Raw genomic sequence first — 27,002 nt, forward strand, 5'->3', positions numbered from 1 at the left:
TATATTTTGATTGTCTTAACAAGTTGTCAATAACATTAATTTTTTTTGATAGGATTTTGTATTTCTTTTGATGTTGCCTTTCCCTCTATAGTACTATGCCAACACTTTTAATGAGTGGTAGAGCACCTGAGCACTCTACATAATGATTTCAGCATAATTTTTGAGATAAGGATTTGTAATTTGTATTATTCGAACTATTGTTCTCATCTTGAATACTATTTACACAATGTTTTGGCTAATGAAACCTCAGACCTTCTTCGGGTCTATCTTGTCAAATTCTCAAATCTGTCTGTCGTACTCAGAATTCTTAACAGAATTTCAAACGAAACTCTTTATTTAATCTATATGGATAGGTTCCAGATTTCAATAAGACGAACCTGAAGAAGGTTACATCGGCCGAAACATGCAAACAACAAGGATAATACAGATTCGTTATTTGATTATTTTACTCTCAAGATGTAAACAGTAGTCTGAATAATTCAAATAATACAGATTCATCATTGTTATTTTCAGGTACAAAGTCTACAAGTATATATTCATGAAAATCAGATTTTTTTAGTTATGGAAAACCTAAATAATCTATAATTCTTCAATATGTAATAAAGATCCATCTATAATATAATTCTCCAATGTGTAATAAAGATCAATCTATTATATAAATGGTACAAGTTCAGAGTTCAACCTAATTAAAAGAAAAACAAAAATACAGAAAAATCTTTATAATATGCGTACCTGTCACAAAATGAAAATGTCATATTCCAAAGATCACGTCAATTGATTAATTTTTTTTTAACTAAGACAATAAACTTTTATGAGGAAGCAAAACATGTTTTGATCCGCAATATTTAATAAAGGGAGACAACTTAATTTGAACTCCAGAGATCACAATCAGCCTTTTAATGGTTATGATTTAGTATTAAAAAAAAAAAAAAAAAAAAAAATCGCTAAAAATCATAAATGATTTCCTATATATAAAAAAATACTTGATCAAATTTTCGTGATTTCTGGAATACGACATTTTCATTCCATAACAGGTACATACATCAAACATTTTTCTGTATTTATATTTTTTAAAAATTATATTAAATTCTGAACTTGCACCATTTTTTATTTTTTATTGATTTTGTTTTGGAGGGAAACAAATTGTTATTCATGTTAGTATTTTTAGACTGGACTAATGTTGAGGAGAGATAGAAAAAAAAAAAGGTTGTCTGAGTCATCCATAACTATAAAAGTTTCGAGTTTTACATATATAAACCCAAAAGTGACAGACTTGGCTAGTACAAATCATTATCCAAACGCATACACTGAGGGTTAAATTTATATGCCCCTCGGTCCTCCAAGACGGCTCCAGGCCCACAGATCCAGGGATCATTCGTGATATTCTGCCATTGATACAATAAATGCTTCAGAGAATCAAAGATGGACTTATGACTTGCCCGACGTGCAAGGTTGGTCAGTTCTGCAGGGTCAGTATGCAAATCATAAAGCTCCCATTGTTCCCGATAATAATATTCCGTTAAACTCTTTGACCAATGCAGGTCTTCTTGGCGCTTCGTACGGTTCAGCATGTCTTGGAAGGTTGCAGAGATGTAGAAATCCTGATCGATGGGGAAAGGCATTTTGTAATTGAGGTTTTGAATCAGTTTAAACTGTTCGGTACGTACTGAGCGCATTGGGTAGTACATAGTGACCTCGTGAAGGTTGTGGCTGGCAAACACTGCAGGAGGATCCTTTCTGGTTTGAGGATGGCTTAGAAGTGGCAACAATGAGTGACCGGTCAGAGTTACAGGTTTCTTTAACAGGTGATAGTTAGGATATGGAAGCTGGAACCAATCAAGGACAGTTGGCACAATGTCCAAAAGGCTGACCAGGGAATCACTCGTCTGGAAAAGAAAAGAAAAAAATTTAATTATAACAAGAAATAAAAAAGCTTAATAAACAAAACCTACATAAAAAAAATTGGTTTTTGTCCAGAAAATCATTTTTAAACAATTAATGGGAATTTGAAGGCATTACAACATGAATCTTGCAAGTTTTAATTATTGTTGAGTTATCTCACTTGTTTTTTTTTAATTTTTTTTTTTTTTTAGATTTTTTTCAAAATAGCAGGTGAGACAGTCACTTCTCAGACACTCATAAAATTTGAGTTTCTTATTTAAAAATAAAACTACTAGATCAATTTACATGATTTTTGGAATGTGATATTTCTGTTTTATCATGAGTACTTAGGGGGAATTCTGGACAAGAACAAAAAAAATCTGTATCCTTCATTCCTACTATAAATTAATCTGTGTAAAAAAAACAAACTGTTTCCAATTTCCTTAATCAATATCACTATTTATAGTGATTTCTCTATTCATAGTGAAATATTTTTTGTGTATGTTATTTAGAGAAAGATGTCACAGTTTAAACCCTCTCAGTAATATGTATTTTGCCTGTCACTCATTACACCAGAGAATTGTATTTAATTAGATGGCTAGTTTTTTTGCTTTGCATGTTGCTAACACTACGGGTGCACATTGTAGTAACAGTTTTCATATGTTAACATGCATTACTTAAAAATTGTACAAAACAGTTTGTTGTTAATTATTTACACTATTCTTTATTATTCATATTTTTTTCCATTATTTAACATAAAATATTAACATCACACATGTATTTTAGATGTGATCAACATATAAGAAATATTTTTTTTTACTAATTTTTTTTCACCCCGTGAACAGTGCTATTAAGTTGTAAGGGACTACTATTTGAGACCAGATCTACAGGGATACTATGTGGGGAGTTGAGCAGCAAGGTGTCTGTTCACATTACATTTGAACTTCTGCATATCAGTACAGTCAGGGGAGGAGGGATCTGGGAGGGAATTCTAAAGTCTAGCAGTTCGTAAGGGTGGGATTTTGCTGCTTGTTGGGGGTATTTATGTCGAGTGGGTACTAGTGCTTTGCATTCGTCCGAGCACTTACCATTAAAGTACTTGTAAAACAAACACAGGGATGCCACATTTCGATGATGGGACAGAGGTTGGAGTTTGGCTGACAGTGCAAGACCTATTAGGTTGGCAACTCTTTTTTTAACTTTATCTAGGAGTGAGAAACTAGTGGCAGATACATCAGCCCAGATGTGGCAACAATATTCCATGCATGGGCGAATAGTGGCTTTGTAGAGGTACAGGATACTCTCAGGTGTGAGTAATCTCCTTGCATGGTAGAGGAAACCTCATTTCCTAACTGCAGCCTTGGCAATTACCTCAATGTATTTGTTCCAATTCATGTTGTTTGTGAATGTTAAGCCTAGTAGTTTGAGGGAAGTACTTTCAGGTAGTGTATCATTGGTCATGGCAATCAGTGGTTGAGAGGGTTGCTTGTAATTAATAAAGGAAATAAACTTAGTCTTAACGGCATTGAACATTATCATCCACTTTCTGTCCTATTCCACTACACAATCTTCCTCTAGAGTTTCCTTATGCAATCATTTATTTTCCTCTAGAATCTGTATTACTTCCAAAGCTCACTACACTGGCATCACCAACGAAAGATTTAGAATGTTTTGAGACAACATTGAAACACAGAATCGGGCTGGGTTGGGTGGCTTTTCAAAAACACAGCACCATTCTAAAATCAAAAAGCTGCAGATAACTGTTAAAGTAAAAGTTTATTTAATTTTTTTTTTTTTTTTTTACATGGGGGTCACCACTTATCAAGGCCCGAAGGCCACTCAGGGATAGGGGTTATTGCGTGTACAGTAATCAATGAGATAGTATTGTAGTAATCATTAGTATTGGAGATTTGATAGAGTGTCTTACTTAAGGCGGCAGTTTGTCAGGAGTTTGTTTATGTTGAACTTGAAGACATCCAAGTTGTAGTCAGGTGAGAAACAGGCAAGCGGCAAAAAAAGTATTTTATTACCTTTCCCCATCGTTCTTTGTGGCGAGGTGACGATATTAAAAGAGGCTCTGCAAGACCAGGATCAAAAAGATTGGTGCGACCATTAGGAAATGGAATCCCGTTGTCAGACGTATACAAAATTAACGTGTCATTCAAGTGACCAGCCAAAGACAATTCCTGTAATACCAGACCAATTCCTGTTGAGGAGATAAAAAAAAGGTTCAAATCTTAAATAAAGGTGATAAATAAAATGTATTTAACAAAATAATAGGAGTGCTGTGTGGGATATGGGTAAAAGAGGGATAAGCAGATGATGTTATCATCAAACCTGATATTTTGGAAGTGTAGATAACTTTAACGTTAGCTTTCCGCAACTGTTGAATTTGCTGTGTACAGGCTTTTATTGATATTTCCATTTATTCACCATGACAAAGCACCTGCTCATAATACCTTAATCATCTGTTATTTCTGGCTGAGAATAACATTGCTATATTGAAACAGCTTACCTATTAACTTTACCTTGTTATTTATGACATCTTTTTTTTTTGCCATGGTCAAAGAGAATCATCAAAGTTATTCATTTTGAATGCGTGGAAGTCATTAAAAGGACTAAAAATCCAAAACTAAGGATCACCATCATTGTCACCATCAATACAATATTGTGCACATCATGTTTCATAACATGTTTGTGCACATCATGAGAATGCAGTTAGGAGATTTGAAGTTCCTATCAGTCGCGGTTACCACATGACAAAGGCCAGAGGAATAGTTGCCCGAAACGTCATGAAACAACAACTAATTAAGATGAGAATCATAGTCTGCAACAAATAAATTAATAAAAAGAAAAGTGTTTTGTTTATGCTTGAGAAGGCATGTTATTTGAGTGATGTGCTAAACACATTCCTTTCAACTGCCAAAATAACTAGTGTGCGAAATAATCTCATTTTTTTAAGTAAAAAAAAAAAAAAAAAAAAAAAAAAAAAAAAAGAAAAGGTCTGCAACATTACAAAAAGCACCTTGATCGAGTCGACTGATGGTCGTATATTGAGCTGCAATATCTTTCCGAACAGCTGGAGTGTCAGGGACAAAATATGGAACTTTCACTTCTTCCGGGTTATAATAAACTGGTTTCCAATCTGGTATAACGCCTGTTCCATTTGTGAACCCATCACCAAATTTTTCACAGAAGGCTCCCAATTCAGGGTGACTGTGACCACAGCGATGTGGATCATGAAATCCAATGTATAAAAAAAACGGTCTAAAAAAAAAAAATAAATAAAAAAAAAAATAAAATCATAAATAAAAAATAAATTTTAAAAACAAATAAATAAAAGATAAACAAAAAAATAAACTTACAAAAAAATAAACAAAGAAATGTTTTTTAAATAAATAAAAAATAAATAAATAAATAAAATAATAAATAAAAAATAAAAATAAAATAAACAAATAAATTTTCAAAAAATTTTAAACTTCTTTTTTTAATAAAATAAAAATAAATTTAATGATCTGAAAATTATTAAATTCGTTCTAAAAAAAACAACAAAAAAACAAAAAAAAAACATGAAGAAATGTATCATATATAATCACAAGGGTGAAGTCAGTATGGGTGAAGCTGATGAAATTTTAAGCTGCTGCCTCTGATCGCATCACGAGCTCAACATCCAAAGCAAGTTGTATAGCAACTGTGTCAGGAGTATCATGACATCCGACAATGAATAATGTGCCCTCATCCAGTTCTCTCTCGTCTGACTGCAACACAATGGCAGCTCCATGATTAGATGGATCTGCCATGCGAAATCTGACCAAATCCAACACATTACGTCAGAGGATTTTCTGTTCTCGTCTTGTGCTTTTCTCACAATGTTTTGGCCAATGTAACCCCCAACATTCTTTCAAGCATATCTTGCTGAACTTGGGAATATTTCTGTCGATCTTACAAAGAATTGCGGCGTAACAGATAAAGTACTAAATGAAATTTAGTTCTACGAGCCACTCTTCTGAAAGTTGAAGGTTCAATTCTCATTGGAGGCAATCCTCAAAATACAATTGTGAATTACTCAAAACTTTTACCTAATCATAATATAATCATAGATGATGAAACAAGAGCTTGCTACTCTTCCAAGTGGTTGAATGGGGATGACTATCATTAAGAGCAGATGTGTAGGATTTTCGATTGAAGATGCATATATTCCAGATGGGAAGGGAAGATCAATTAGAGCTGGCCCTCTGGGTGTGAGACAGTCAGTTGGTTTAGTGTGACCCTTGGGTATAGATGTTCTTTTGGTATCAGGTTGGATCTATGTTTTGACTAGCAGGGTGACCCGATGTTGCCTGGAATTGAATGATGATCAACGAATGTTTCACACTCCCATATTTTTTTTGTCATCAAAATCCGTGAAATCATCCATGTTCAATCAAATCAATTGATTGCCTGCTCTAGTTGTCTGATCATAAAATACACATAAATATTATATTTCAATTCATACGCAAACTGGCACATGTGCACTTCTTGTAGGTAAAAGAAAAAAAAATACTCAAACTGAGATCGAAACCAAAACAGTGAGTCAAGTACGATAACAATTGGGCCAGCTTGACATGATCTTTAAAATGTTTTTTCAAACCTACTTATTCTTAAAATGAATCTGTCGTTTGATGATTCACACATGGGCATGCGTGAAACAGTTGACAAACAGATAAAAATCATATTTACCCCCCCCCCCCGTACCAATTTTTCAATTTTGACCCCCTAGAAGCCCTCTTTTCTGGATGAAAATGGATTAAAAAGTTTTCCACATGTCTAAATACCCTATATACCAAATTTCATGTCTGTAGATATAAAAAAATTTGTTGAGTATATAGGTTGAGAATTATCCTCATACATATACATTCTCACTTTTATAGATATACTAGAAGATGTACACAGTGTTGCCCGGTATTAAACTTAACATTAAATTCCTTTAAAAGAAAATGAAGTAAAAAAAAATAAAAAAAAAAAACAAAAATAAATTCTGACCCTATAGCAGACTTTTTTCCAGATTAAACCCGGTTAGAAAGTTTTCCATGTCTGAATACCCTATATACCAAATTTCAAGTCTGTAGATCAAAAATTTGTTGAGTAGGTTGAGAAGTGTCCTCACACACATTCTCACTTTTATAGATATATAGATAAATTATTTTATATGTACTGGTTTAAAATGCAAAACTCAAGTATCATGGTTCAATTGTACTCTAAACAGAAGCATTCATTTCAAACATGCCTCTGTTATATCGAAGAACCTAGTGTTAATTTTATATACCTGGCCTTGCAGTGATAATGGCTTGAATTTAAGTTTAAAATGAAAAAGTCAAATGTCATGGTGCAATTGTGCTTTAAAACAGAAACATTTATTTTGAGCATGCCTGTCATATCAAAGAACCTACTATTGATTTTATATGCTAGGTCTTTCGGTTTGTGTGGTAATAAAACTTCTCAAATGCACTTGCGATGTTAAGCTGTGGAATGTTTTAAGTTGGATCAAAATCGCCTGTTCCTTCTTTCATCGGATTATTTCAATTATTGATACTCATTGAAGACATTCTGATACAAAACCTATCTAAGAACGCTGCCAGGAACATAAAGTACGTTTGTATAAAAGTTCATAAAAATCAGCCCACCCGTTTTCAAATGCATAGGAAACGAACTCGCACACACAGCATTTATTTTATATACTAGTAGAGATAGAGATTTGATTGGGAAAAAGTCTTTCGGCTGAAGTTTGTTGTTCAGAAAACAAATACGATTTTTAACTTAATTGTTTTTAAACTGGAGTTATTGTTTGCAGCACTGACTGCCCCCAACAACTTTGGACCCCCAATTCCAAAGACAAAGTATTTTCTGAACCAAATTATGTCACAAATTGAATTTCATATAAACTTTCTAAAAAATACATTTCATATAACCTCTTTCCAAACAGACAGAATTTTTCAAAATTGGATTTGCTTACTGTGTGGAATCTTTTCTCAAGAATTTGCGGACAAGTTTCCGAATATATGTGATGTTTCGACCCACTTGCAAAATTGAATGGTTTTCTTCAGTTTCTGAATAATCAAATGGATAAACATATTCGGGTCCAATGTGCTTCTTCCCAATGATTCCTGTTTGACACAAAATGTGGTAAAAAACAAACAAAAGATACAAAATTACTTACAATGATATATTGATATATATATATATATATATATAAATAAAGTGAAATTGTCTGTGTGTGTGTGTGTGTGTACATTTCCCTACCAAACTACTCAGTCAATTTTCAGTCTACAAACTTGAGATTTGACATAAGGGGTATTGAGATTTGAGAAAAATTTTTTAATTGGTTTACGGCCAGAAATTTAGCTGTCAAGGGGTCAAAGTTCAATGATTTGACCTTTGAAAACGCTACCAAACTCCTCCACCAATTTTAGGGTCCAAATACTTGAAATTTTAAATGTAGGTTTCTTGGACCTGGACCAAACTTTTTAATTTGATTTGAGCCCAAAACAATAAATGTTACAGGGTCAAAATTGGGGTCAGAGTTAAAAAAAATTTGACCTCTGCGGTCTCTACCAAATTACTCAGTCAATTTCTGGTCACATAAAGTGTATTCAGAGATAAGGCAATCTTTTTAATTGGTTTAGGTTGAAATATGAGCTGCGAAGGGGTCAAAGTAAAAAAGATTTGATCTTTGCGGCCTCTAGCAAACTACTCAGCCAATTTTTGGTCTAAACATTTTAAATTTTACATAACGGGTATTCAGACATGCGACAAGCATTTTAATCAGTTTTGGGGTAAAAATTTCACTGTCAAAAGGTCAAAGTTGAAAGAGTTGACAATTGCAGATTCTACTAAATCCTTCCATCAATTTTGGGTCTAAGCACTTGAAATTTTAGATGAAGGTAACTTGGACATAGATCAAACTTTTTATTTTGTTTTGAGAACAAAAAAATAAATGTTAAGGAGTCAAAGTTAGGGTCAAAGTTTTAAAAAAATTTACCTCTGCAGTCTCTACTAAATCACTCAGCCAATTTTTGGTCTAAACATTTAAGATTTTACATAAAGTGTATTCACACATAGGGCAAGTTATGAACAGTACATAGGGCCTGAGCAAAGCCAGGCTAAACTGCTAGTATATATATATATATATATATATATATATATATATATATATATATATAATGCTCCCTATCTTGGGTTGAGCATATTGGGAAGTGATATACAAACTGCCATTAGCGTATTAAGTGACGTTTTTTCAGTAACCAAATCGAGCGGAGGCATTTGGACGATGTCAAAACATCGTTAAATTCATTACCCTTGCAGCAGTAGTCATATAGCGAAATGGTGAGAAGCCTTGACTGTCATTTGGGCGGTCAGATTTGAATCCTAGCTCCAGGCAGTGGCCTGTCTAGCCGCACTGATGAGCTGTGAAACAGCGAAACAGTACGGTATGTGGATGACTATATATATACAGTTGTGCCCGATATTATTCATACCCCCCTTGAAAATTGAGTTTATTAGGTGTAACTTTTGTAAGAATTTATTGTTTACGTCCATATTGATACATATTCTTAATAAACCTCTTCTGATCATTTTCGTCATTTTAAAATCTCGGGATACTTGTAATAAAAGAAATATACAGCTATTTATAAAATCTGCAATGTTCAAAAATAATCATACCCCCTTATTTTTTCAGTATTAATCGAGTTTCTGACTGTTTGTTTTCTGTTTGATTCTTATTTTGAATGCTTTTATACAACCTTTGATTAATTTCATTTCGTTTTTTGCATTTTTCAGAAATTAAAATGATATCAACTGAAAACCAATAAAAGAATAAAAATTATTAGAATGGGGAAGAAAAAAGAGCTTAGTAATGATCTTAGGACTAAAATTGTGAATTCACATAAGGATGGTTTAGGTTACAAGTCAATTTTCAAGAAATTTGAGGTCCCTACAGCAACAGTACAGAGCATCATCAAAAAATTCCAGAGCCACCACACAACAAACAACTTGATTGGTAGAGGAAGAAAAAGGAAACTGTCTGCTAGAGCCACCAGGAATATTGTAAGAAGTGTTAATGCAAATCCAACCACCACTAATAAGGACATTTTAGAAAATCTGGAGTCTTCTGGCATAAAAATATCAAGGCAAACATTGCAAAGGACTCTGCATGAAAATGGTCTGAAAGAAGAAGACCAAGAAGGACTCCATTGCACACCGGAAAACACCTTGCAGCACGTCTAAAGTTTGCTAGGACCCATGTGAATTCTCCAGAGTCCGTTTTCTCAAGTATTTTGTGGACTGACGAAACAAAAATTGAATTGTTTGGCCATATGGATGCTTCTTACGTTTGAAGGAAGAAAGGAGAAGCTTACAACCCAAAGAACACCATACCCACGGTGAAACATGGTGGTGGTAGCCTAATGTTTTGGGGCTCCTTTTCGGCTAGTGGTCCAGGTAGTTTGGTCAAGATAGATGGAACCATGAAGAAGGAGCAATATTTGGAGATACTCAAGAAAAACATTAGACAGGATGCGGAGAAGCTCCATTTAGGACCAAACTGGGTCCTTCAACAGGATAATGATCCAAAACATACTGCCAAAATAGTCAAGAAATGGTTTGAGGATAATCACATTAATGTTTTGAAATGGCCTAGCCAGAGTCCCGACCTGAACCCTATCGAAAACCTCTGGCACATATTGAAAACTGAGGTTAAAAAGCGGAAACCTAGAAATTTGAGGGATTTGGAGAACTACTGCATTGAAGAATGGTCAAAAATCAGTGTTGATGCTTGTAAAAACCTTGTTGATAAATATCCCAAACGGTTACAGGCAGTTATTAAGAATAAAGGGCATGCTATTGACTATTAGTAAGAGAGGTATGAATAATTTTGAACTAGTGCCATTATTGTTTTTCTTTGTATAATGTTTCAAACTTGCATAATTTATTTATTTGTTGAGTTTAAATTAAATGCTTATGCTTGATTTATTGTTTGAAATCCCTTTAATATTGTCTACCTTCTGGTTTGAGCAATATTCTTATAGAAATCTCAAAGATCCGAGGGGTATGAATAATATCGGGCACAAGTGTATATATATATATATATATATATATATATATATATATATATATATATATATATATATTTGTTTATTGTTATATAAACATGGTCACATCCTGCTGCTACAAATAGCCACTTGTTTCAATCAAACAACAGATATCATCAGGTAGCGACTTGACTATTCAAAAGTTCAATGAATAATCTTATTATTAAGGTTATTCATTGAACTTTTGAATAGTAAAGTCGCTGCCTGATGATATCTGTTGTTTGATTGAAACAAGTGGCTATTTGTAGCAGCAGGATGTGACCATGTTTATATAACAATAAACAAGTATTATCAGCTCTTTTTATTGAGCACTATCTAACAACCTCGTTGAATTCATTAGTCCATTACTTTTGAATAAAAACCCCCGAGTATATATATATATATATATATATATACACACACACACACACACACACACACACAATTAAGTTATCAAAGAGTAAATAAAAACTTTAACACTATTAAGAGCCAAAAATAATATTAAATGAGAGATGAGGAATAAAAGTTACATATAACTTTAGTATATCATCAGAACAATAAGGAAAAATTATGATTTTTTTGTTAATTACACTTTCACCCCAAACAAGGCACATTGCCACTTTGATGTAGGGGGTTACTATCAGGGACATAAGCTACAGGGGTACTACGTAATGAAGCTATATGTAACTTTATTCCTCGTCTTTCATTTAATGTTATCTCTACTATTATATAAAAGTCACTTTGTGTGCGTGTGTGTGTGTGCAGGAGTTCCTTCTTCATATGTTCTGAAATGGCTGAGCCTATCTTTTGCAAATTTTACACAAAGCTAATTTATATGTCTGGCAGTGTTCTTAGATATGTTTTGTACAAAAATTCATCTGATAAGTATCGGAAATTGAAAAAATCAGATCTTAAAAATAGATAAAAAAGAAAAAAATTTTACAGGGGTATATTTTATGCTATGCCAGCCAAGGGAAATAATAAAATCTCAGCAAATCGTTTCTTCTTAAAAAAACAAAAACAAAAAAAAAACCCCAGATTTATTGTCATCTGGTGATATGTCAATGGTAGACTACAGATCGCATGATTACCCATTCAAGCCTGAGTTTACTTCACCATTTTTCATTTTTTCTTACTAATGAGTTCAATTTATGATAAAAGAAAAAATACCATTAAAAATTGCTGCAAATCATTTCTTTATTTGCATATTTTAAAAGTAAACATTAATCAGAAGTGACTTTTCCAGGGCATTCACTGTTAAGCCCAAATTATCAGCTGACGTGATATTGAAAACAAATACAGATGGAATTTGATGAACGGCATTATCATTATTATTTAAAAAAATTTTTTTTTGCAAATTAGTTCACCAGGCAAATTATTCCTTGTAATACATAATAATCAATAGAGGGTTGATTCTATAATAATTTTCCTATGCAATCTGCATGAATTAAAATATCATGTTCAAGCATATTGTATGACTGGGCAATGCCAAGCGTCCAACTTTATATATATATATATATATATATATATATATATACACATACATACATACATACACACACATACATATATAGTTTAAAGAAGCTTTCAATATCTTATAAAAATAAACAATAAACAAAATATAAATAATGCAATGATGGATCAGTATATATTAGTGATGGGACGATTCCAATACCCCCCCCCCAATTCCAATACAATTACCGATTCTATTGTGGCTAGAACAATAACTAAATCGTGTGAGTGCAATTAACTCATTTGGAATATGAACAATAAAAAGGTCATTTTGGCAATTCACGTAATCAACGCTAGCATGTCATTAGGCAGTTGGTCCAGTAGGTGGAGCGTCATTTTTAGCAAGTGTGTGTGGTGGGTGGAAGATGCAAAACAGCCGTTGAGAGGTAGGCCCCAAAACAATGTACATTTTCTTCTAATGACTCCAAGAATCTACTAGGGCGTATGGAAGAATTGTCTGTTAGCATTTGCCGAGCAAGTTTTTTGTTAAAAGATAATAAAAAACAAAATGGAATTATTTTTTATGTTAATTAAATGTTTACTCATTGATAAGGGTTTATTTCAATTGTTTTATTTTAATTTGAAGTGAGAAGATTTAATTCATGTACAAAAAAGGAAATTTTGAGGAACCCTGTGTCGATCAGTCCTTCACCAAGTTTAAAATACTAAGTGTGTTGGAAAAATAACAGAACTAGTTTCACAAATCATTTATTTCAATCCAAGCAATTAACTACATGGTGGTTTCTTTTGCATTTTTTGCATCAAAGTAACTCCCTTCCCTCTATATAATCTGATACAATTTTGTGTTGTCCTTTAGTCATGAGTCTATGCACAACTAACTGAAAATACCTTTCTCCTGGTGCCCCTTCAACTCCATCATCATATCCTTTTTAATGCTGTGTGTTGGAAAAATAATAGGACTCTTATACTATTGTTATGTAGCGGGGTCATATCGGGACACATAACAGGAACCTGAACAGAGGATGATAATGACATTTATATACATTACACACACAGTTCATATTTTTAACACATAGAAGATGCGAATTCATTATTGAAGGTGGGGAATGTGTAATACAGTTCTTTTACATCAGAGGGAGGAAGAATCATTATTGATGATGGAGGAGGCAGACGAGTTCGTTTACAAGATGATAGTCAAAACACATTTACTTTTTCAGTTGGCGGAATGACGACAGACAAAGACAACAGTTTACAAATATAGATGATTCTTTATTCATACCAGCTGGATGATTGATGATGGTCAGGGATTCAAGCATTTACAAATACATGCCCCCCCCCCGCTCTCGCCTCCAAGAGGGCATCAGCTCCAACTCTAAGTCGTTCTGTGACTGTGTTTCTCCTAACTTTGAACCCTGTCTCAATATATTGAGAATCTCCTTTCTCAATGACGTCAGAGGCATGCCTCGCCATGTGAAATTTATTCGCATAGATTTTTACCTATGTATGTCCAAACACACTTTTGGCAAACAAAGAATTCCCAATATCTAACACACTTGTTAATGATTATTTCTAAACTTGTATTCTCCATTCTTTTAACTGACATATTTAATATCCAGTTATTTTTAAAAGAATGAACAATCAACTGCATCCATAAATTAAATATCTAACTCTGACATAAATATGTATTCTTTTTTAACTTTTGTTAATGGGTTCGATTCTATGCTTTTCCAAATCTCATTTTGAAACTTATTTAGTTTGCTTTCTTACTTACTGGGGGTTGTCTCTTCATAACATTATGAATCAGAAACAGCCGGACAAACTGTTAAACCTGTACTCTCAATCTGTGAAACAAGAGCGGTCCAGTCTAACCATGAAAAAAAAAATGTCTTAATTTGTCCAGTTTTGAGAGAAAGAAAGATGGTGGGATGGCATTCATTGTCCGTCCTGGAAACAAAGCCTAGCACAGGAAAATCTATGTGATGGTACCTCTACGTCTTGCTAATAGACAAAGAAAGATTGTAAAAGCTGGGCAATAGACTGAGTCTACCTGAGATAATCCAAATTTACACAATAGGAGTATCATGTCTATTTTATACATTGTTTATATCTCACAAATTATTTATTTCAATCCAAGTAACAACACGGTTGATTTTGTGCTTTAAAGTATCCTCTCCCTTCTGATACCATTTCATGTCGTTATTACGCCATGTTTCTATACACGACTGACTGAAAAGATTCTTCTCCTGGTGCCCCTCCACCTCCTTCATCACATCCCTTTTAATGGCTTCTATATTTTCAAAGCTTGTTCCCTTAATGATTTTCTTACACTTGGAGAAAAATAAAGATCAAGATGGAGCAAGATCAGGTAAACAGGAAGGTTGTTCCAGATGGTAACAACTCACTTATTCTCTTTTGCTCATATCTCACACAGGACACTCAATCCTGATACTTTTCAGACGAACATATATTTTTTATTATGTTCAAATTATATTGAAAATCTAACAAGATTTATTCAGATGATGTTTTATTGTAGTGAAGTAATGGAATAGATATTCAGTTAAGTTGACCTTTCAATTGCACATAAACGATTGACCTGAGTGAATGACCTACAGTTGGAAACACATAAAATGATACATTTGCTATTTTAATTGATTTTGCAGTTAACAGATTTTATTACAATGAAGTGTTTTTAAAAGTGAATTTATTATTTAAAGTAGACATTTTAGCCCGTTAAAAAAAGTTATAGCTTGTTAACTTAAAAGTAGTGTGTTATGCTAAACTTCTAGAATAAATGTGGTATTGTGATGATTAATCCCTACTAATTCTTAATGGTGCATCAAACGGATACCATAATACTTAGTTCTTTGCACTGTATCATAAAGGTTTATACAAAATTTCAGCCACTGGAACAAGCACACAGACAAAAAGAGAAATATAATATAGACTAGACTTTTTAGTTAATTAAAATTTGCAAAAATTATAGCCCACTGACTTACAATGAGTGCTTTATGCCAAATTGATGATTGAATATGGTTAAATTTGTGCTCATTTTTGCAATAAATTTTTTTTTCTTTATTAAGCCATGGTCATAAAACCGTTAGCAATAGACAGAGGCTACTAAGTTAATTAGGAAATGCATAAAACTTAGGAATATCATGTTAGACAATACAGAACTCCGAAAATATGACAGTGATACATGTTCATTCAATCAATTCTGAGGCAGCACGTTTTAGACTGCAGAACACAATGTGAAAGGAGATCGCCAGTACATCTCTGAGCAAACACTGGTGTAATTATGTAGAGGGTCTAATGTGAAAGTATATCATTGCAAGTTTGGTCTGCTCAGCTGCAGCACAGGACAGCATTTAAGCATGGCAAAAACCATGAAATATTTTGTAGGCAACAAAAGAAACCGTTACATTCCCGTGAATAGACAGCAATATTAATCCCTAATTGTATATTGTAGGTATGGTCTCTAATTCACACTGACACCTTATGTCTCGGTGTGCCTTGTTTGGAGTGAATAAAAAACAAAACAAAAAAAAAAAACATGGTGTCCATAAAAATAATCATGCAAACTCCAACATCAAAATTATTAACCCTTTATGACCTGAATTATGATGTAGATGATTAAAAAATATTTATTGTTATTTTAATTAGTTTAAAGGGTAATGGTACAACGATTTTAAGACTTTTTCACTGTAGCGATCTTTCATTATGAAGTTCAAAAGTTAAACTACCACTGAGAATTTTTGCTTTTCATAAACTTACCTTCATTATTATCCAGTGTTTGCAAAAAGTGTGTTCATGACAACAAACGAAATACTCCACTGCCTGAGACAGATGGCAGCATATTGAATGTAAGCAATGGACAGTTGCAATCTGGAGGTATCTGGCATCTCCCCAGATACTGAACTAATACATACAAGGCATGTTTGAATCAGTTCACACTTTATTTATGCCGTTATATTAATTTATTTATGACTTAACAAATTAGTTCAATCAAGTCATAACGGGTTAAAAGAAAAACTATAACAAAAAGAGTAAAAAGTTGATCAGCAGAACAAAATTATAGGAATTGAGGTTAGTAGAAAGACAATAGTGAGATATGGTTCATCAAGGTACACAAAGACCATCTGAAATAGGATAGTTAATCAAGGTGTGGTCTTGACTGAGACAAAAGACCAGACGCAGAATTCAATATATTTAGTTTATAAACAGTTTAAGAGTGGGAATGCGTTTTAAAGACAGTTTTGAGTTGATGACAGTTGATAGTTTTCAGTTGGTAACAGTTGATGGTAAATTGTGTCTTGGACCAGAGGGAAACTTAAGGAGGCTGAGATGAAGGTTAATTGTACATGATATTTCCTGTTTTCTGGGGTTGTTGTTGCAAGAAAATAACTCACCTGTACGTATTCCAGCATTATGTAAGATGAGTGGAAGACTGCGTACCTCGTCAAATGAATTGAAATGATGAACACTGTGATGCAAACCATACATGCCATTCTGGTGTTGGGGGAGACCACTTAAAATGGTTGATCTGAAAAAACAATGAATCAAATGGTTAGATAATGCATATGATGCAGAAATGAGTAAACTGGGTTTATGGCCTTGCGTCAGACAAGGATAGATCACATTCTTTAGTTGTTGTGAGAGGACAACTTTAAATAAGCATTTGAGTTAACTGAGTGGAAGATTATGTCCCAAAGTAGATAACCATCTGATGTAGTTTGGTTGTTTTATATTGTAAACATTTTTTGAAATTATGAGGTGCCTTAAATAAGTTTCCAGACTTTTTTTCATATAGGTACTTTTCTTGATAGTACACACATGAAACTCTAGTCCCCTTTGAAGTAATCTCCTCCAGCTGCAATGCACTTGTTGTAGTGTTTCAACAATTTCTGGAAGGCCTCATGGAAGTACTCTTGTGTAAGCATGTCAATGACCCTTGTCACAGCCTCTTTCGTCTCCTCAATTGTCTCATAACAATAGCCTATAAGGTTTTCCTTGAGATTAGGGAATAACCAAAAGACACAGAGAGGGTGAGGAACTGTCAAGATGCCCATTATTGCAGCCAGATGAGATTACTTCAAAAGGGCTAGAGTTTCATGTGTGTACTATCAATAAAAATGCGCATATGAAAAAAGTCTGGAAATTTATTTAAGGCACCTCTTATTAAGCAGAAAGGGATTTGTGATAAAATAATGTTTTCTTTGTTTTTGATTACGTACAAATTATTGAAATTTGCTAATTATGTCCCTTATAAGAAAAACTATAAAAGGAAAATTAAACGTTACCTGAACAATAAAGAAAATGAAGGATTACCATCTTTGAAGTGAATAGTTTTATACATTAGGCACTCGATTTTCAAGTTAATTAAACTTTTTATTATAAGTAGTGCTTTTTTTTTGCATGTGAGAACAACTATAAGTGGGATGAATTGAGGAAGACAGGCTGTTAAAGTTTTGGTGTCGGAGAGCTGAAATTTATCACTGGTTATTCTGACTTTATGTGGACATGAAAGTGAGACTAACCTTAGCTCTTGAGATAAGAGGGATTGTGTCTGGGGTGCAGGACAGTAAATGATCCAAAGGAAGAAACATCACCATTATGGTGAGTTGGTCTTATGAGAAACATGATCACAAGAAACACCCGTCTAGTAGAAAACACTATCAATAATTTCCCCCACTCTTTATCTGTGCCTAAACCTAAGCGTAGATTCCATGAACAATGCTTCTTTTTTAGAACTGCACGCCTATGGAACTGTCTTCCGTTTTCCTGCTTTCCAGCTGACTACAATATGGTTGTCTTTAAGTCCAATGTAAACAAGTTTTTGATGAGCCGTTTCATATAAGTTAACAAATTTATCGAATTTCCATCACTAACGATTACTTTATTGTCCAATTGTCTACTGTATACTCTTTAACCCGTGGCCTTATGGCCTTGATAAGTGGGGATGCCTTTGTAAAAAAAAAAAAAAAAAAAAAAAAAAAAAAGAAAAAAAAAAAAGGTGAACTTGCTCATATACAAATTGGTTGGCGTTCACTGGCATAAAGATCATGGCAGGAGACCACTTGACAGATGGTTTGTATCGAACTACGAGGCAGTGTTGTTATTGAGTGCGAAAATCAGTGGAGTTTTGAGGTGATTGTTTCTGTAACAAACTAATGAATTTGTGGGGAGTGGGTTTCCTTCTTCATCTTTCTTTACGGAAGCCCAAACTTTGAGGTGTTGTTGTCTTCACTGGAAACTGTGTCCTTTTTACCAAAAGACTTTTCATATCTAACAAAGTGATTTCATCAAATTGTTTAGCACTTAATGTGCTGAAATCAAATTATTTTGAGCAACCTGTCTTGAAGCTGAGGAATCACTCTCTTCCAGAAGTAGTCGGTTCCCTTCCTTCAGTTTGCTCCTGATTTTATGTTACATTTTATTTAAACTGGCTTTGCAAGTTTAATTGTGTATCCAAAGAGTGACTGTCTTACCCATCATTTTAAAAGAATCTCAAGAAACAAATGGAGATAACAATAAGTCATACTTGCTAGATTTATATTGTAAAATTATAAAATCGCCATTAATCATTTAAAAATGATTTTCGTTAGAAAAATAAAACTACTTTATGAATTTACATGATTTTTGGAATATGATATTCGTTTCATTGTGGGTATGTATATTATACTATTTTTTATCGGACTGCTAGACTTTGGAATTCCCTCCCTGTTTCCCTGACTCTACTGACATGCAACACCTTCCTAAAATTAAAGTAATTTCCCGAAAATGTTAAAATGCATAAATGCCTTTTTACTTTTAGACCCGTTTGTTATTTGTTTCGTGTTCATTTTGGATTCTTATTTTATTACATTTATTACTGGCTTTGCAAGTTTAGTTTTCCTTCTTTTAAACAATTTAACAAGAATTCAATGTGTGAGTCAAACGGTTGCATTTGTTTTTCTAGTATTTAAATAAATCTTGTTAATTAAAAATTTCAAAAAGAAAAAAAAAACAATAATAGCGATTAAGAAATAAATAGAGATCACTCTGACATATTAACAGAAATTGAAAATGTAGGGAAAATTGTGGCTTACCATTAAAGCATCCACCCATATGTGCATCATGTGGAGCCGAGCTGTTGGAGGAAGGGAGGAAAGAATCAAGATGGCAGCACCAACAGCTCTTATAACTGGAAAGTCTCGCGGCTCGTGTGCAAAATCTTGCCAGCCGGCTACATAAAAGGAGGTCACTGGGAGAACAGGGATGATCGGTGATGAGAATCCTTGGAGAGACTGTTGTTGTGTGTGACTGTCTTGCCCTTTTTGTTATTACTTTTTTTCTTTCCTTCCTTGTTTTTGTGTTTCACAAAAACTACAGGATTTTAGTGGAGAAATATCTTTATAAAAAGCTCAATTTAATAGTTTTATCTAATAAAGAATATCCTATATTTTTCCAAAGTTATCATTCGTCCATGCATGGAGTAGTGTTGTCACATCTGGGCTAGTGCATCTACCACTAGTCTCTCACTCTTAGACAGAATTTAAAAAAGAGTCTTTAACCTAACAGGTCCCACACTATCAACCCAGCTCCAACTTCTGTCCCATCACCGCATTGTTGTATCTCTGAGCCTGTTTTACAAGTACTTTAATGGAATATGCTCTGATGAATGCATAGCACTTGTGCCCCCTCAACATACATACTCCCAACCAACCCAACGAGCAGCAAAATTCCACTCTTTCTGTAGTTTTATATTCACTGACTTCCATATTATTGATTTGCATACCATTAATTTGCATATCATTGATTTGCATATCAATGATGGTTTGTCTCCAAAAAAGATTATATAAAAAGCCTGAAGTCGAGAAGGCAGGAAAGGCACGGAAGTTCTTGGAACTGAATTGAATAGGTTGGAGTGTAGAATGTTGTACGAACATGTCAGGAATCATTTTGGCATGAAATATAAAGTTGATGCAACCAAGACAGAAAGTAGAATTTTTGAAAATTGAAAGCATCGGGAAATGGAAATATTAAAATATTTGTGTCGAATTTTCAAAATTAAAAGCATTGAGGAATGAAAAGATTAAAATAATTTGTGTCAAACTTTGACGATTGAAAGTGTTGAGAAATAGAAAGATTGAAATATTTTTTGAGTCAGACTTTCTAATCATCATCATATAATGAAGGATTACGATTTAACGGACTTTTTTTTGAAGGGTTAGTAGTGTCTAGCGGCGTTTGAGGGGTTAGTAGTGTCTAGCGGCATTTGAGGGGTTAGTAGTGTCTAGCGGCATTTGAGGGGTTAGTAGTGTCTAGCGGCGTTTGAGGGGTTAGTAGTGTCTAGCGGCGTTTGAGGGGTTAGTAGTGTCTAGCGGCGTTTGAGGGGTTAGTAGTGTCTAGCGGCGTTTGAGGGGTTAGTAGTGTCTAGCGACGTTTGAGGGGTTAGTAGTGTCTAGCGACGTTTGAGGGGTTAGTAGTGTCTAGCGATCTCAAAAAAGATGTTATAAAAAACTTGAAGTCGAAAGGGCAGAGAAGTTGAGTTCTTGGAACTGAAGTGAACAGGCTGGAGTGTGGAATGTCGTACGAACATGCCAAGAATCATTCTTTTTAATTACAAGCCTTTTTCAGCATGTGAACAGGCTTCTCGCTGATCAACTACTCACAGTTTACTGTTGGACATGATCTCAAAGAGTAGCTCTTATGCCAAGTGGTAAAATAAATGAGGTGTTAAAAACAAACAAAAAAAAATGTAAGTAAAAAAAAACACATAAATCTCACCTACTTGGTGAACAGCTGCTGACGGAGGTAAAAGCTTTATTAAAAATCACACTTCGCTTTGCAAGCATTTTCAGGTTTGGAGTCTTGCAGATGAGATTATTGTAGATTGGACTTTCAAAACCGGCATCATCAGCTAATGGAAAAACAATCAAAGAAAAATAAATAAACTAGCAGTGTTTGAGGGGGCTAGTAGTGTCTAAATAAAAGAAAATGAACATTACAAATCAATTTACAAACTTTGGATATTTTTTTCTTTCCTGTTTATGATTTCAATTGAATGGAATTTAGTTCTTGTCCAGAGAAATAAATAAGAAAATAAAATTTTATGAGTATCCGAGGAGCAACTGTCTCGCCCGTCATTTTGAAAAGAATCTCAAGAATCTATCCCCATCCATAGCCTTGAACCCCTGGAGGGCCATAGGCCATCTACAACTTTGTAGATGCTTTTGTAGCGAGGAGTTCTTTTTTCAGGGTGAGGGTACTGGCCAGGCTCAATGTTGTTTAACTTCAGTGATCTGGTGAGTCAACGTGATTGTGCCGTAAACTCTCAAGAAACAAATGGAGATAACTCAACAATAAGTCATACTTGCTAGATTTATATTGTAAAAGTTACAAATTGTCATTAATCATTTAAAAATGATTTTCGTTAGAAAAATAAAACTACTTGAATTTACATGATTTTTGGAATATGATATTCATTTCATCATGGGTACGTACATCATACAAATTTTTCTCAGACTGCTAGACTTTAGAATTCCCTGACTGTACTGACGTGCAAAACTCGGGTTTATATTACAATCCACAGAGGTACAAAAAAGTTGTCAAAAAACAAATATATGACAAATAAATGCTATCAAAGGCAAGATAAGCTACTTTTTTAGTTAGAAAAACAATATTGAATGCTACTGAAGAACAAGAAAAATGGCCGCGATGTTGTTAAAGTCTTGACAAAGACTTCAAAATAAGAAATAAAAGAAAAAGGTTGTAGAAACCCACCCAATAAATGTTACCGTGACATTGATTGGGTGGGTTTCTACAACCATTTTGTTTTATTCTTTATTTTGAAGTCTTTTTCGAGACTTCAAACATGTAAAAAGACATGACGGCCATATTTTTTCTTGCTCTCTGGTCGCACTCAATATTACTTGTTTGTCGAACCGAATAAACATCTTACATTAAATAAAAACACTAAAAACGGTACTTGTACAGTTTAATCAGGACATTAAAAAATGAAAATATCGAAAAAAAGGTTATATTATACATACCCGTTTTGGATTGAAGATCTCCAAATAAAAATTTCACTTAGTTTGATCTAGTAGTTCTTTTTACAGCAGAAAAACATGTTTTTATGACAGCACGTTGAAGATAGCCATCTTGGATTTTTTTGACCACGCCACAGGGAAATAACTCAATTTAAAGCGTCAACACTCTCTCCCCAGCTTTTTTGCTGATGACACCATGCTCTATAGCAGGTACGTGGGGAAAACTAATGAGCACATATCTAAGGTAATTGGCTGAAACCCTAGAGGAAGACCTTCAGTCTGCAGTGGAATTGGGTAAAAAAAATGGATGGTAACGTTCAACGCTGCCAAGACAAATCTTGTTTCCTTTAATTACATGAAACCTTACCGACAACCAATAGCTATGGCTAGAGATACTTTACCTGAGAGCACTTCGTTCAAGCTCCTTGGCTTAACATTCACAGGAAACATGAGTTGGAATAGATACATCAAGATTATTGCTAAGGCTGCTGCAAAGAAGGTGGGCTCTCTCTATCATGTTAGAAAGTTACTTACACCTGAAAGTATCCTGTACCTCTACAAAGCCACCATTCGCCCATGTATGGAGTACTGCTGTCACATTTTTGCATCCCTCTGCCTGTTTTACAAGTATTTTAATGGTGGATGCTCTGACGAATTACAAGCACCCTCGACGAAAATACCGCCGACAAACCCAACAAGCAACAAAGTCCCACCCCTACACAGTTGAGATCCCTAGATGTAAAAAAACCTTTTACTCTAATAGCTTCTTCCCCAGAACTGCAGGACTTTGGAATTCTCTTCTGGTTTCCTGCTTCCCCAACTGTACTGACATGCAGAAGTTTAAGTGTAATGTGAACAGACATCTTGCTGCTAAACTCCCTACATAGTACCCAGGGCTCTACAGACAAACTTATCTTTAGTTGACCTTTGCCAACTAAATATTTTCGTTTACTAGCCAAATAGAAAAGTTACTAGCCAAACCTACATGATTTTTAGAATATGACATTTTAATTCTCTGGCGTGTATGTACATCATAAACATTTTTTCTGTGTTATTTTTTTAATAAGCAATTCTAAATATACAAGTTTTATGTTGATTATAATTTCTTCAGATATTTTTTTTAAACAGCCTTTGTTAAAAAAAAAAGTATTGTTCTATTAAACTTTTATTGCTTAAATAATTTAACTTTTTTTTTTTAATAAAACGAACAAAGTTGAAAAGATATTTTTCATTCAGTAGTGAGCTTTGGAAGATTGTCGGTGAAAGAAATACAATCGCCAACAGATAAGCGTTTCATAATTTCTAGTCGCCACTTTGAAAAATCACTTGCAAATGCGACTGTTTCACTCGCAATGTAGAGCCCTAATAGTACCCCTGCAACTTAGGTCCCTGATAGTAGCCCCCTACATCAAAGTGGCAACGTACCTTGTTTGGGGTGAAAATGTAATAAAGTTTTTTTTTAAATACTAGCTTTTCTTCCTAAAAATCGAACCTTTTGCTCGGTATCATAACAATTTTTTTTTTCGCTGTAAAAACACAAACAAAGAACAAAAAAAAAAAAAAAAAAAAAAAAAAAACTACTTTATGAAATTAAGTCAAATTTTTTTTCAGAGAACTTCATTCCATAACCGATACGTTACAATATAAATTTTTTTTCGATATTTTAATTTTTTTTTTGTCTTGATTAAACTGAACAAGTACCCTAAAAATTTATTTAGTTAGGTAGAAAAGTAACTATCTTACTTTTGATTATATATTTATTTTTTGACAACTTTTTCATACCTCTGTGGATTGTAATACAAACCTCCAAACTCTGCTAAAAATCAAATAATTTCCAAGGAATGTTGAAATGCACAAATGCCTATTTACTTCTAGACATATTTAATATTTCTTTCTTGCTTTCAAACAATATTTTTGGACCGCGCCCCTATTCTATCATTAAACCCAAATGTCAAAGACCTTTTAAAAGTAAACAAAACGTTCAACAGATAAAACATGTTGCGATGGAGCGCAAACCCTTAAATATAAAACGATGTCGCGGTATAAACATAAATAATTATTCTCACCAACAATGACGAGGACATTTCTCACCGATGCTGCAAACGCAAAAAGATTTAAAAACGTTGAAATAAAAAGAAACATCGTAGATTTTGATATTAAATTTTTGCATTCAGCCGCCATCTTGAATGTACCCACTTTTTACTTCCGGTTGAAAGTTAACGAGAAGCAAATAAATTTAATTATTATTTTTTTTTATTAATTAATTCTAAAACGAAAATTAAAAAAAAAAAATATATATTTATCAAATTGTTAATGGTAAAGATTAGGTACTGAAATTCAGTTCCGGTGCTGATAGGGAAAACGGTGTCAATGCAGAAAATGTTCCTTCTGATTAACTTCATCTCATACTAGCTGGTCGCCCGGCGTTGCCTAGTCGTACAATACGCTTAAACATCATATTTTAATTTATGCAGATTGTGTATGTATTTTTATAGAATCAATCCTCTGTTGATTATTATATTACGAGGAATAATTTGCCTGGTGGACTAATTCGCAAAAACACATAAAAAAACAAAAAAAACAACAAAAAAAAAAAACAATAGTCATCATGTCGTTCATCAATCCGTCTGTGTTTGTTTACACTATCACGTCAGCTGATATTTGAACTTGACAATGAATGGTCTGGAAAAGTCACTTCTGATTAATGTTTAGTTTTAAAATATGAAAACGAAGAAATGATCTGTGGTGATTTCAAATGGTATCTTTTCTTTTATCATAAATTGAACTGATTAATAAGAAACAAATAAAATAAAATGGTGAGGTAGACCCGGGCTTAACCAGGGGATCATTCGATCTGCAGTTGAATGTTGTACCACTAAGCTATATGTCCAGATGACAATGAATTTGCTTTTTTTTTTAAGAAGAAATGATTTGCTAAGATTTTATTACCTCCACTTGACCGATGTAACGTAGAATATTCCTCTGTAAAAATTCTTTTTAATCTATAAGAGAGAAAAGCTATTTTTAAGATCTGACTTTTTTCTATTGTTAATACTTATCGGATGAATTTCTGTACAAAACATATCTAAGAACACTGCCAGACATATGAATTACCTTTGTGTGAAATTTGCAAAAGCTAGGCTTAGCCTGTTTGGAACTTATGAAGAAGGAACACACACACACACACACACACACACACACACACACACACACACACACACACACACAAGGTGACTTTTATATAATAGTAGAGATAGAGATAGATAAAAATAACCAGAGATCATCGTAAAACTTGTTAACATAAACTAAAAATAAAAAAAGAGTATTTATAAAACAAAAACTGCATTTCCGATTCATTTTAGTAATAAAAAGAAACACTAATATTGCAGTTTGAAACATTAATTTTGCGTGTTGAAATAATAACATTATTTAAAAAGCTAATCTTAACATGAGGATAAAGGGCTTTGTTAACTATTCTGTACTTTCAGCTAATAATTTAATAAACAAAACGTATCATAAACATTCAATTAAAACATTTCATTTTCTTATGTGAATTATCATTTCTACAATGATATCGTCTCCCGTCAGTAACCTGAACTGAATTTCAGTGCCTAATTTTTAATATAACTGTAAAATTAAACAATCTAATATATGGAGAGCAGTTGTGTGTGTGTGTGTGTGTGTGTGTGTGTGTGTGTGGAGGTGTGTGCATCCAGCTAAAAGTAAAAAATTACGAAATAAACACAAACCAAGTTGGTATATTCTTGATTGGCCTTGTCTTGGATGAATAATATCTGAAATGAAAAATAAATATTCATTCTTTAGTGATCAACTGGACCAGGTTTCATCGGTTTTTCAGCCATTTTATGTACTAATCTTGAAAGAAAATACCAACTCACTCTTCGAATGAATATAAAGGAAAATTGAGTGTATTAACCAATGAGGAGGACTATAGTCTGTTTATTATACAAACATTATTGGTTACATATGTGCATACATGTTTCAGTGGACTCACAAGATATTTGGGTGCAATCTACTTTCCAAGGAAAATTGGGGTGTATGCTTTGTGAATGTGAGCAGTAGGTTTTTTTTTCGGAGATGTGGTGGTGGTGGTGGTGGGGAGGGAAAGAGGATGCTGTTTCCTGTGTTTAAGCCTGTAACGTTATAGAAGCTGTTCTTGTTTCGTTCTTCCTCACGTCTGTCGACCCCATCAAAGTGCCAAATAAATAAACGAAATACTTTGAACACACTTTTATTTTTAGAGACACTTTTATTTCCTGTCCGTGCTTTTCATTCTACATAACAAATTTATACAGGGCTGTCATGGGCGAGCGGCAATACATTGTCGTCTGCTCTCTGCTCTTGCTGTTCATGCTGTCACGTCTTTTCCACTCCACTCTCTCTGTCTTACTGCTCTCTATGCAACGTCGCCGCACGTTATGTACAGCCGCCATTATAAGGGAGGTGTTAGGTGATTCTTTCAGCTTAATGGTAATTTTCCCTGGAATCTAGATCT

The 27,002-nt window shown here is 33.7% G+C and overlaps 1 protein-coding gene across 3 annotated transcripts; it reads right to left on the bottom strand.

Annotated features, from left to right (window-relative positions):
* Positions 1-431: 431 nt before the first annotated feature.
* On the bottom strand, positions 432-26,374 carry LOC145254728 (N-sulfoglucosamine sulfohydrolase-like). 3 transcript variants are annotated; one of them, XM_080113459.1, is made up of 7 exons: positions 24,553-24,761; positions 21,225-21,357; positions 16,865-16,998; positions 7,874-8,024; positions 4,907-5,148; positions 3,912-4,087; positions 432-1,886 (listed from the first exon to the last, which is right to left on the bottom strand). In XM_080113459.1, the coding sequence occupies exons 1-7, from the start codon at positions 24,665-24,667 to the stop codon at positions 1,278-1,280; spliced, it is 1,560 nt and encodes a 519-aa protein (XP_079969585.1). In that variant the 5' UTR covers positions 24,668-24,761; the 3' UTR covers positions 432-1,277. The 3 variants fall into 3 exon arrangements, with proteins under 3 accessions (XP_079969585.1, XP_079969586.1, XP_079969587.1); XM_080113460.1 differs by lacking the exon at positions 24,553-24,761 and adding an exon at positions 26,236-26,374 and having other exon boundaries at positions 1,051-1,886; XM_080113461.1 differs by having other exon boundaries at positions 1,051-1,886; positions 21,229-21,357; positions 24,553-24,680.
* Positions 26,375-27,002: the final 628 nt, after the last annotated feature.

The sequence above is a fragment of the Euprymna scolopes genome, chromosome 30 (genome assembly GCF_053919585.1).
Source record: "Euprymna scolopes isolate OS-2025 chromosome 30, ASM5391958v1, whole genome shotgun sequence".
NCBI classification, from domain to species: domain Eukaryota; kingdom Metazoa; phylum Mollusca; class Cephalopoda; order Sepiida; family Sepiolidae; genus Euprymna; species Euprymna scolopes.

Bases quoted from the DNA above. Each gene is read 5' to 3' on its own strand.
- LOC145254728 (XM_080113459.1), bottom strand. From the start codon at position 24,667: ATGGCGGCTGAATGCAAAAATTTAATATCAAAATCTACGATGTTTCTT. The intron at 5,149-7,873 runs GTAAGCAAATCC...TTTTTTTTTTAG, and splicing joins TTGAGAAAAGATTCCACACA to ACCGTTTTTTTTATACATTG. The intron at 4,088-4,906 runs GTGCTTTTTGTA...TCTCCTCAACAG, and splicing joins CATCAGTCGACTCGATCAAG to GAATTGGTCTGGTATTACAG.